This window comes from Lissotriton vulgaris, chromosome 1_1, assembly GCF_964263255.1.
Source record: "Lissotriton vulgaris chromosome 1_1, aLisVul1.2, whole genome shotgun sequence".
In the NCBI taxonomy this organism is placed as follows: Eukaryota; Metazoa; Chordata; class Amphibia; order Caudata; family Salamandridae; genus Lissotriton; species Lissotriton vulgaris.
Window position 1 is genome coordinate 1,900,530,171 of NC_141685.1, and position 12,856 is coordinate 1,900,543,026.

At 44.6% G+C, this 12,856-nt stretch overlaps 1 protein-coding gene across 1 annotated transcript in view; it reads right to left on the bottom strand.

Moving 5' to 3' along the window:
• ADAMTS20 (ADAM metallopeptidase with thrombospondin type 1 motif 20) overlaps positions 1-12,856 on the bottom strand; it is a 1,033,120-nt gene that overhangs the window by 209,814 nt on the left and 810,450 nt on the right. The window contains exon 26 of the mRNA XM_086919514.1: positions 1,573-1,740. Within this exon, the coding sequence (XP_086775640.1) occupies positions 1,573-1,740 (168 nt within the window). The remainder of the gene's footprint in view (positions 1-1,572; positions 1,741-12,856) is intronic.

The following is a 12,856-nucleotide window of genomic DNA, read 5'->3' on the forward strand; positions in this document are numbered from 1 at the left end:
TACCTACCTAGGCACATCCTTTTTGTCTCACTGTCCCCAAAGATGAAAGGAATCTAGGTCTGAAAGACAGGGTCATACAGCATAGCTGTTTACTCAGCATCGAGCTTTTAGTACGATTTGCTCCAAGCAATTTTCTAGATGCATTTATTAACATATGTCGTTCACTCATGAAAAACAGGGTATGTGGTATTTTACAAACAATGCAAGTTTAGTTTCTGGGCCTTTATTAGTATTGGCTATCTCAGTAGGGAAGCAGAGCGTGTCTACTCTTGCAGGCACATACCGCGCTAATGAGTGCTCTTTTACATGTATTAAATAACCACTGAATGGCTCCCTCGGACATGCTTAGCTTTCAGGCCCATTTTGGTAGTGCCCGGCTCAGTAGCAAAGCGGAGCCTGTCTTGTCTTCTCCATGCGTAGCCAAAGGTTCGTTTAATACGCACCCTGGAATTTAGCCAGACGCATACTCGGTTAATATGGGGACAGAAGTATTTTTTGTTATTTTAAACAAACGAATGAGGTCTCTCACACGCATGTTTAGGTTCAGGCACTCAGCAATGCTAACTAGGCACAGTAGTGAGTGTTTTTGTCTTCCTTAAGGCGTGTCAGTTTGTTTCCACCTGGTCTCGGGATTATGTAGGTGCACAACTTGCTAACATTTGGGCTAATTGTACTTTGTTGTTACCCCACTCTGTGATCACCCAGAACAATGTTCACCTTTCCACCCAGTGAGATGCACTGTGCCCTGTGTGTGTGGTCCTGGGTTCTGCTCCTGGGAGCCCCCACTCCTCGAGTTGCCATTATTTTACTCGGGAGTCTATTCAAGCCCCCTACTTGAGAGATGAATCCTTCAAAACTGCAATGACGCCTCGTCACGGGTAGTAAGCTGTATAAATACAATTACTATATTTTCAAATAGGCTTCATCCGACTAAATTAAACATTTGGTGGGCCATACAGTCTTTTGACTGTGGCTCGGAAGCGTGGGGGTGTTTCAGCTCTCCACTCGGCAGTCAGGCCTTGCTTCACACTCTTTCAAGGTCAGACCAAGTTATCTCGGACTTTTGGCCCAAGAATTCAAACCGTGCCCCAGGTAAATTATACGCCCATGTTTCACGTCATGCACTATATACAGGAAAAAAACACATCCCTTAGGCTTTGAAGACAATAAGAGGATGTGCATTCCTGGCAGCATGCCTCAATCTTTCACTTCACAGGGCATAATGACTACTCTGCTAAGTCAAACTTTAACAGATGTGCAGCTCAGCATCCATCAGTGTTACTGGCTTTGGGCTCCTCGAGGCTGCTGGACCGGACTCAGCTGAAAGAGTGAAGCAAGCCGAACAATTCACCATCAAAGGTGCGTTTTCGGAGACCCTGATTGAAGACGTTCAGAAACAGTTCAGGTATATTTTGTAAGACTTGTAAAGATAAAAGAAAGACCTTAGTGATTGCTAACATTCATGCCGAGGTCTCTGTAGGTGTTTTTGCTGACATAGTAGGTAATTATTCTACATTCTTTGCGTGGTAAAAGAAAACGTATAAGTTTAATTATCGAAAAAACTTTGCATACCTCTTTCCATCTGTTGGCTTTCCACGAGGGACACCGCTCCGCCCTGCAGGTCCGATGGCTCGGGGGCCTTTCTGAGTGCCTGCAGTTTGCCTCATCTAACTTCACATTATCTTTCGAAGTGCAATACACGTCCCGAAGCTTAACGCCATTTCCACAACTAACTGAACACTGGGAAAGAACGGCAGATTAAGAGTAAGTCTTGGCGTTTTATACAGACAATGTTAAAACATGGTGCTTGAAGGTCAATAAAGAACTGTGCACAGGACACAACATTTGAAACAAATTCTAATTTGAAGGCACACATTAAAAACACGATACCTGATTGTTTTCCAAATAATGGACGCTAAGACAAAATCAATGTCCTGTGACAACAAAAGAGAAAATATTTGATTGTTCAATATGTAGTCTTATACTGTTAATGGTCTCATTACGAGTGTGGTGGTATTCCTACGCACATAATTTCTGGGGCCATCAGTAACATTGAAATGGGCAGAAATTATCTAATTATGGAATTTGGGGAAATAAGATGCAAGAATCTGTGTTTTCATACCAAATCCCACATGTTTTTGACTGATATTTCCCTTGGGGACTTAGCTTACTTAAAGCAGACCAAATGCCTGACTTACAGTTTGGCTTGCACATTGTATTCTATGGTATTTGTAATAAGGTGGGCCGGATATCTGCCATGTTTGTGATGGAGTAACACATATACCAAACTTTAAATCAAGGCCAACGTTTTTAAATGAAATTCTTTAAATTTACGAAGTTACAGCAGATCTCTTTAGCCCCCTGGGGATGGTAACTTCTCTTTAAAAAAAAAAAATTGTGAATATGTTTTATTGGATTTTTGAGTAGTACAGTACAATTCTACTGCAAAAAGCAAGCCGCGTTGGGCTGTACAATTGACACGTAAGGCACAGCATAGTACATTCACAGTGCCGGCACAGGACAGTGTACAAAACTCTGGGAGGCGCTTAAACAGTGATAAAGGGACAAGCGTTCTTGTTAATAACAGGTCATAAGAAAAGAAGAAACAGCTAGAAGAGCTTGAGAGAGAACTATTACACTGTGATTGCAACTTCACACTTAACCCAGTTGACTTAAGCAAACACACACTTGAGGTTAAGAGACAAGAATACACCACACTGGCCTCAGAGTTGGCCAGAGCTCAACACCTCACTACGAAACCCAAAATTTATGAACACGGGGACAATGCCCGGAAACTCCTTGCATGGCTAGACCAGTGGGTAAAAGCAGACCACTGGGTAAGCACTCTAACAATAGATAGGTCGACAATATCTGACCCTCAGGGACTAGCGGAGGCCTTTGCTGCCCATTTCACGAACCTATATTCCCCTACCTCACCAGCTACAGCCGAAGAGACCAAAGACTTCTTAGCTGACCTCCCCATGCCAATGCTCTCTATTAGAGGAGTGGCAACAGTTTGATGCCGATCTCACTGACGACATAAGTAAAACAGCAATCCAAAGTATACAATCAGGGAAATCGATGGGGGCCTAATGGCCTACCGACAGAATTCTATAAATTAACAGCCACTAAAACACCCCATATCTACGGCAAATGTACCTAGAAAGTAAGCAACAGGGTATCCCACCCAGTGATCAGAGACCAGCGTCCATAGTAGTCATACATAAAAAAAGTAAGCCAGCAGAAAATACGAGCTGCTACTGTCCCATTTCACTGCTCATCGCAGAGGTTAAAATTCTGCAGAAAATACTCGCAACGTGGTTGCTCCTGGTCGTGACCAGGCTAGTACACCCAGATGCAACACGGCCCTACATTTTTTAAATCTTCCTGGGGTGAAGGGACACGATTAAAGAAGACGCAGTAATATTGTATTTGGACGCCCGCATGGCCTTCAATACCAACAAATGGCCCTATATGTTCGCAGTGCTAGAACAAATAGGAATTGGGTCCCAGTTTATGGCCGGGATCCGCCTGTTACATGCAGGTCCACTTCTGCAAGTGGTGGTCAATGGTCATATAACCCAGAAGTTTTCTCTCCAGCTTGGCACAAGGCAAGTATGCCCCTTGTCATCCATTTTATTTGCCATTGTCCTAGAGCCTCTAGCAACCTGGAAACGTGGGGACCCATTGATCCGCAGTCTGAAATGGATGGAGGGATGGGAAGACATAGTCTCCCTGTATACCGACAACATTCTTGTTTACGCAGGATCACCACAGGCTTCAATCAATAAAATACTACAAATCTGCACCAACTTTGGGAAGTATTCAGGATACTCCATAAACTTGTCAAAATCCACCATATGTATAATAAGGCCCCCCGAAACCTGCCCCCAAACTGTGAAGCAAAAGTAGTGACAGGGGGTTTCCAATATTTAGGCACATTTGTAACAGCCGATACTGACCTTTTCTTTGCTCACATTCTCATGGGTCCGATTAACACGTTTTTAAGATGACATGCACCACTAGAGATCCCTGCCCCTGTCCCTGCTTCGCCGAGCGACTCTCTTCAAAATGATGGCTCTACCTAGGTTACTCTATACCCTACAAAATTTTCCATACAAGGTCCCAGAGACCTACTTAAACATGATAAATGGGGAAATTAAGACATTACTATGTGATGGTCAGTCACCACGGATATCGGTTCACAAATTCACCTGGGATGGTTTGACTGTGGAATAGCACTGCACGATGTGAGAGCATACTATTGGGCCGCCCAGCTAATGGGCACAATTCATTGGGTACACCGCCCAGACGAGGACCCAGCGTATCGGATGGATAGATGGATCATTGGTCCAAGGGGCTACAAAATTTCCTTATATACTAATCCTAACCACAAACATGTGACAGGCCCGACAGAGCAGACAATCTCCCAAGACCTGCCTGAGGCCACCCCGCTACAGGACAGACTACTTACACATCACATGACTCGGAAAGCCATCTCCATGACTTATCAAAAAATAATCAGTAACCTCCCTGATCTACTTACACAATTACTCACAGTGGCAGACAGACTTAGGAGATTTCAAGGAAGATGAGTGGCGACAAGCGTTGTCCTCCCCATGGGAAGTAACTATAACATCTTGACTTAGATTGATACAGCTCAAAGTACTTCGTAGAATGTATTATTCCTGTGAAGCTATGGTGAAAATGCAGAAAAAGGAAAAAGCACTATGTAACAGGAATTGTACCCAGGTAAGCACATACTACCACATAATATGGGAATGCCCAATAATCTGTCAGTACTGGGAGGGGGTAACATCACAGCTACGACACGTTTGTGGAAAGGAACTGTCACTCCAGCCGAGGCTATGTCTCCTCAATATATAGAAGGCAATGGACTTGACTCGCACAGAACAAACATGGGCAACTCTGGGGATGGCAATAGTGAAGTGAAATTTTGCCCGTAGTTGAGGAGTACAGGAGGCACCATCAGTCGATGGATGGAAGCAAGATATGGACTGGTGCATGTTGGCTGAAAAAAGCGGTCTTTGTAAATAGGGGATGCCCCCGGAAGTGGGATTGAAGTGTGGAAACTGTAATGCTCATAGGGGATTTATGTATATGGGAGGGTGGAGGGATACGCTAGATGTAAATGACAATGGAATTTATGGGTGCAAGTGTCCAGTACTGTCGGCAATAATATTTCGAACACCAACTTTATAACTATCTCATAGAATGTGAATAACTTTGATTGTTGTGTTATCCCAAATTTAACAAAAAATATATTTAAAAAAAAATAGGTGTCATTAGGCATATTTGTGATGGTTGCATAGCATTCTAGGCTACAAAACAAGCTGAGATCCATGCAAGCCATGCTTGAGTATTTTAGTCATATTTTGACATTTTCAGGGCATTCTGGGTAAGAATATGTGCAGGTATCAGTGCAAGCCACTTCACCTTAACCTCATGCGCGCTAGCGGAATTCCGCTCGCACGCTGAGCTTTTTAAAAACGCACTTTACGTGACGAGCTGGACTCGTCATCAGCGTGCAAGGAGGCTACGCCATGACGAGCCCAGCTCGTCATCAGCGTGGAAGGGGTTAAATTCTTATGGATATCTTTTTTTCAGAAATGCCCAAGATCGATCGAGTTCCCTGGGTACTGGCCGACCCAAGGCCAAACTATTTCCACCATGCCGTTCGGAGATATAAACAAAACTGAGTGTCTTTAGGTATATATGGTGTCTAGAGTTCTCTCTCAGACTGTAAAGGAAGCTCTTCTCTTGAGGCCCGATTTTGGGCCTCTAAAAGGGAATCCCTCTGCTGTGAACACCAAAAGAAATTCCTGCTCTTAGTGCCCGGACATACTTCTGTTTTTAAGAAGGTGTTAATAGAAGATGTTGGTCTTGAAATTCTTATGCGTGGCTCTGGAGACCTTATTCTTCTTCCCTATGTTGTTTTGCTTTTTCAGTTTTGAAAATGACCATCTTTTGCATTGTATTCTCCCAGATATTGGCCTTCTTTACCGGAACCCGTTTTTGTTGGTCATAGGACTTTGAGCACTTTACACATGTGGTAAAGTACTTGTGCTGTCCCTTTTAAACATGAGAAAATTGACAAACATTTAATTGTCACATTTAATCTACTTATACGTCCCTGGTGTAGGGTACTACATGTACCCGTGGCCTATAAATTAAATGCTAAAAGTGGTCTGCAGCGCTCAGTCTGCCACCACCTTAAGTAGCACTGTAAAACATGTCTCCCGGGCATGCCGTTGCAGCCTGTGTGGGCAGTTTTAAAGTGCCATTTCGACTTGGCAAAATGAACCTTTTTCCTAAACATTAGCTTTTATTATTTGTAAATCACCCCTATGGTAGGCCCTAAAAGCCCATAAGGCAGAGTGCTAGATATTTAAAAAGGAGGACATGTATACTTTAAGTTTTACATGTCCTGGCAGTGAAAACCTACAAGTCGTTTTTTACTGTGGCAATCCAATATTTTCCTATGAGAGAGCCACTCTCATAGGAAAATATTGGATTACATTATAACAATTTATAACGCTTAACTTCAGCTTACGAGCAGCTAGAACCATGACTCAAGGACTCATTTTATTCGTAATTTAAAATCCAATTTAATGGTCAAGTCAGATTTTATATTACTATTTTAGAAAGTTATCATTTCTGTGCGTAAGCCAAAATGTGCCTTTCTGCAAGTGTTCAGTATCACCTGTCTATTAACAGTTTTCCTGTGCCATTATGTGCATTGCTCTCAGAAAGTGGACAAAAGGCTTGGGTGTGGAGAGGTAATTTTCTTCCGTGAGCGGGATGGCCTGGGGCTGTGCTCAGACCCTTCCTCAGCTTCAAAGTTTTCCTACCCTGTTACTGGCAGATGAAGCTCACAACTAGTCTTGCCTCACTTTGTCTTCCTAGTCAGCTTGACTCCAAACCCAGTAGGTGAAGAAGCTACCCCTGAACTGGTTTGTGTGTGACCACAAGGGTGTGTTTGCCTATTATCGTATCCACACCACTGAGTGCGCACAGGGAATTCTGACCAGGGGAAGAAGAGTTCAGCCATGTTCGATCTAGGTAGAGAAGGACATTTAGGAAGTGCTGTAATAGTGGGTACGGTCCCCCCTGGAAATGTTTACCTCATTGGTTAGGGAGTGACAAGGAGTTTCCCCCGCCCACAGGCATAAAGTAGCATCTCCAGTACCCCTCTCAGAAGAACCCAAAGAAAAACTGGACCTGCTTGCCTTGAACCCAGGACCCCAGAAGTGACTTTAACGGTCCGTTGGCGGTGCTCCAGTTTGAACTACAGGGACACAACAAGCTTCCAGAGGCCTTTCCTGGAACTTCCTATCTGATTAATTCTAACAGGAGCTGCCCTGGACCATGTTACTGACCTTTGCTGCAGTGAGCCTTAACTCTCAAGGTCCCTGAGATCCTGGACCCTTGGCTGAAACCTGGGCCTTATAAACCTTTTGTCAACTTTTTGCTCTGAGAACGGACAGTGGACTAGGACCAGCATACCAAGCCAATCCAATAAAGGTGCATCCCTGCTACACCAAAGATTTAGGTTGCTCCCGCTACATTCTCCGTAGCAGCAAATTTGATCCAGAGGACCTCGGGGAGAGGGTATTCAGTCTGTGGAGGCTTCTTAAATTACAGCTTGGCCCTATTAGAAGAATCAGAGCTACAAAAATGTAATTAAGTCTCAAGGTAGAAACCTTCCAAAAGGACTTTCCCTGGGTGCGGTGCTCATATTCTATCTGTTCGGAGCTGTCCCACCACAATTCATCAGCATAATCATCACCTCGTTCAGGGGCTATCCAAAGAAGTGGCTCTCTATTCGGCCACCGCCTGCAGCCTTGCCCTGCTGAGGATTTGTGACTTCCATTTCAGAGACTAAGTCAGGAGGTAAAGCTTTTCACCAGGACAAACCTGATCCCTGTATCAGAGCGTGCTCCATCGCGCATTGCCTTAACATTTGACTTTGTCCCTGTCAAGTGCAACCCGATTGCCACGGTTGACGCTTAACACTTTTTGAAGCTATTTCGAACCTTCAATTTTACACATTCATAACTCTGGTTCTACTTATTGAATTTTTGTCATTTTGGCTTAATTGTATTTATGAAAGAGTACTTTATTTTTCCTAAACTGGTTTTGGATTTTTCTTGTTTTGTGTTCTCGCTCTATTTCTGATTGAGTACTGCATAAATACTTTTCACATTGACTCTAACTTAAGGCTGACTGCTTTTGTATCAAGCTACTGGAAGGTTAAGCCCAAGTTAGTGTAGTGACTTTTCGGGTTCACCCTGACCAGGATTGTAATCATTTGAGGCGGGTTCTCATCCCCCTCAACTAATACTTACGTTTCTTATATCCAGTCTCTCTCATTTTTTTGTTTTGTCCCCATTTACCAAAACAATCATGTGAGCTTCTCTATTCAAAAACAACAGCCTTAGATCCATGATTGAAGTTCAGACACCATACTCAAATGCTACCCTCATTGCGAAAGTAGCTATTGTCCTACTTAACCTTGCTTTTGTGGGACTGATTGCTGTGGTAGATTGGTCTAAAGTAAAGGAGAAAGCTTTCTTGACTAGCTCATTCAGGGAGAGATGCCTACTTGTCTTCTCCGCCAAAAAGGCTCCCTGAACAGGGTCTTTCACTTTAACTCATGTGGGATACGTGTTTGAGTGAAATTACTTCGACCGTGTTTGTAAGACTGCCCCATGGACTGCACCTTAGATTTTAGGCATGGGCAAACAGAATTGGTGTAGGGCTTTAAGCGAGGCTGTCCAGATAACTGGGGCCCGGGCCAGTCTCTCTAGGTACATTCCTTTTATCCCAATGTAGTGCATTCCATTATGGGTGGGGTTTATGGTCTTTTCCTTTGGAAGCCTTTCATCCAGGAATCTGCTAAACCACTGTCAGCTCCTCTGCTTCTTTCTGTACCAGCCGAATGTGGTCAGCTGTCTGGGACCAATCAACATCTGTATTATAGATTGATATCTTTAACTTTGCCAATTAAACCATCAGAGAAGAGGCTCCTGTTATTGATGGCATTGGCATGCACTTATCGTGCAATGGGCACACAATGTTTGATTGGACGAGCTGATGAGCTCCCAGACGTTGATCTATGTAAGAGGACTTTCTGGTTAGCTCTGATGATAAATGCTGCCCTACTTGAACAGTACATTGTGCCAAAATCCCTCCTGACAAAAGAAGGAGCTTGTCACGGGAAACAGCCTGAACAACGCGGGCAGAGCCACACGTGTCATTCCAAAGCAAGTGCAACCATGCTTGCCTTAACCACGCATATGTGTGTTTAAGGCAATGCGCAGTCTAGAAGCTGAGATGGGCAGGCCCAGGAACAGGAAGTGTTGGGAGAGGACTCGGTGAGGTAAGTGGGGCTGGGTTTTGAGTGGATGGGGATAGTTTTTATGGGTTCTGGTACTTTTTAGCGCTCAGGAATAAGGCTGGGGTGCGTGTAGTTTTTGTGCAGGGCGCCGGGGTTGCTTTTAGGGCTCATAAGGGGGTTAGGGACGTTTTTAGGGCTTGGGGGTCAGGGTAGGTTTTAGAGTTTAGTAGGGGGTCGGGTAGTTTTCTTAACTAGGGGAGGGCCTAGGGGAGGGCCATGGTACATTTTAGAGCTCAGGGAGGGTCAGGGTAGTTGTTAGGGCTTGGGGGGTTCAGGGTAGTTATTAGTGCTCAGGGAGGGTCAGGGTAGTTGTTAGGGCTTGGGGGGTCAGGGTAGTTTTTGGGGCTGAGGGGTTTTGGAGAAGTTTTTAAGGCTCAGGGGAGGTGGGGTTAATTCTAAGCGCTCAGGGTGGGGTCATGGTACTTTTTAAGGCTCGGGGTAGTTGTTGTTAAGGCTAAGGGTAGGTAGGTGGATCTTTACCACACATCCCTAGACCAGTTATGCCTTTACCACAAAGTTGTGTGTAAAAGGCATGTGTGGTAAAGGAATGCGTTGTTCAGATGAATTTGTCGTTTAGGCAGCGTACTAGAGGCATGCGTGGTTTAGCCATACATGCCTCTGTTATACAACTGCTGTTCACAAATACAGAGGAGAAAGACTGAATTTCACTGACAGAGCCTGCACAACTGCTGTATCTGCCATATTAGGACATGGTCTGGGTCGAAAATCTTTCTAGAAGCATAGCTGGAGAAGCATAGCTAGACTGCCTTGCAAGTAGAATAGCCTAATCAGCCGTGAATGGGGACGATAGACTGTGCCCTACAGATGTCAACCTGTCTTGAAGAATGACCTAGCAGTCCAGGTGACTGTGCGAACCTGTAGGAGCTGTTATGTGGACACTACCAGTCCAAAATACAACGCTGCTCAGCTGCTGGGCAGGTGGAAAAGCTTACAACATTGGTGGGTCCCAGGGGAAAAGTTGCTACCTTTGAAATGGTTGGTGTGTCTGACTTCTCAAAGAAATCGTCAGTACTGTAGGGAAACATGGGTGACATGCTAGTTGCATCACCAGTGAAACGATGTTGATATTCATATTAAATTGCTAAAGTTCCATCCCTAGGCATTGGGAAGATGAAAAGGCAGCTAGGGGAGGCTACACTGTTTCAGGAAGTAATGACCTATGAAAATCCGCCAAGCAGTTACTAAGATATCAGCATTTGAGCGCTATGTATCCTGTCTCCAGCTTTGTCTTGACCACTAGAGTCCATGCCCCCTGATCGGAGGACACACCCAGTGCTGAAAAAAATCCCAACTACAACCTGCAGTAATTGCAGGGCCTTTTAAATACCCTGTGTAGTAAATAGGGAGTCCAGTGAATGGGCACAAGAACTAACTACCTTTAGTCCATGGACTTGCAAACTTCTGTGACTCTTTCAGCATTGGGCACCAGATGCCTTACCTGTAAGGCCCCCTTTAAGTGGCCATTGATTGCAACACTTTTGTGTGATCACTCCATAATGTTTGGAAGGAGGGTCTGCAGATAATTATGTGGATCTAAGGAACTGTTACATGAAATAGATCAAAACGTCATAAAAGTCCAACTCTAATCATAACTTCAGATCATAGTCAATACTAACAAAAAGATACCACATGTCTTTGAAGCGTATCACCTGGAGTTGGGACTGATGAGTAGTAATAAGCGGAAGATTGAGATTTGATGTGCTCTTTCAGACTACTGAGACCATGGGCTGTGTCCCTAGTACCAAAGTACTGCAGATAGTGCCAGTTGAATAATATTGGTCACAGCCGCGGCCCGTGCTGGTAAGAGTTGTGAAGCGATACAAAAGGGGATGATGGACGGAGCGTTTGAGCCAATCAAACACTCACCCCCAGTCAACTGATCTGGCTTTAATCCATCACCATTATTTACCTCACTCAGCCACCCCAGTTCAGACATGGCCTTATGCAAATCAGTCTGACCCTGTGCCTCATGGGAACAGTCCAGCCCGAACTGCCAAGCCATGTCTTCCCTGGACCGGAAACAAGCATCCTGGGACAGGTTTCGGATTCATAATCCTCATCAGCCAGGCTATATCGCTTTGTTCGCCCTAAATTGGCAGGGTATGCTCAGACGTGAGTCCCTTGCTCACTTGGCCACTGGATTCAAGCAAGCCTGGCTGTGTTTAACCTTCATCACTTCCTTAAGTAAAGCCTAGGATTGCTCTGCCCTGCTATCCTGAGAGTTGAATGCTCAAGAAAAGTACTTGGTAATCTCGGTTGGGGCCCAATAGCACAGTGGGCCCAGGACCTCAGGGTTATACAATTCCCCTTGTCACAACTGAAGACCAGTAACCTATGATTGCCACCAAACTAAGTCTAAAAGTAAATGAAATCTCCAAGTATAGCCACGGACCAGTCCTGGCCAGTAACAATGGTATCTCTAGGTTGGATTTCATCAGAAAGGCACAGCAAACTCAGTCCATTATCTCAGCATGGGCACTTGATCATAATTATTCGATACATTCACAACCCCTGTGAATTAAAACAGCCTAATCCCACGATCAAAGGAAGAGGCAAATCCTGCAACCCTGTGGAGTGGGGAAGGAAATTCGTTGTCAAAAAAGAGGTTTCTTTGGTGCTCTCATGGAGCAAATACCTTGAAAAAATTGTTTCTGTGGACCCTGAAACAGGGGTGGCACTAAGAATAATGCGAAAGCCTCGGAAACAAGCACATGTGCAGTTGATCAGGGGAGAAGAACGCCAGGCTACACGGTATTCAACACAGAGGAATTACTAATAGAATGCAGTCAACAAAACTATATTTCAAAGTATGAAAGTTCTACAGCAAAAAATGAATAGACAGCACATTGATATATGCACTATTTGTGCTGTAGAACAATGGTGAATTGTATTGGTACATCACAATTGCCCAAATTTTTCAATCAAAAATCGGAGACATCCATACTGCGTTATAGCTGCAGAGGACCTCATTATCCTTCTCTCCCCCTTCCTTCTCTCCCCCCGTATTGGTGGCTGAGGTTTCTTCACAGGCTAGTCTGTGTAGTTTTCCTCCCCTTTCTCTATCTGACCTAGAGAGTCTGCTCAGCAGGATCAAGTCGGGCTCCCCGCTAGACCCCTGCCTCCTCAAGCTCCTAAAGCAGTGTAAGGAGACTCTGCTGCCGCCACTTTTGGAGATCATGAACAAGGCCATGAGGGACAGTATCTTTCCATCGCAGTGGAAGAGGGCAGTAGTGAAACCACTGCTGAAAAAACCTACGCTGGATCCTGGGGTGCTAAAAAATGTACGCCCCATTTCTCTGCTCCCAGCCCCTGCAAAGATGCTGGAAATACATCTGAACCAGCATCTTTCAGCCTTCCTGGAAAACTCCGATATTTTTGATCATTCGCAGCATGGTTTCAGGAGGGGGCACAGTA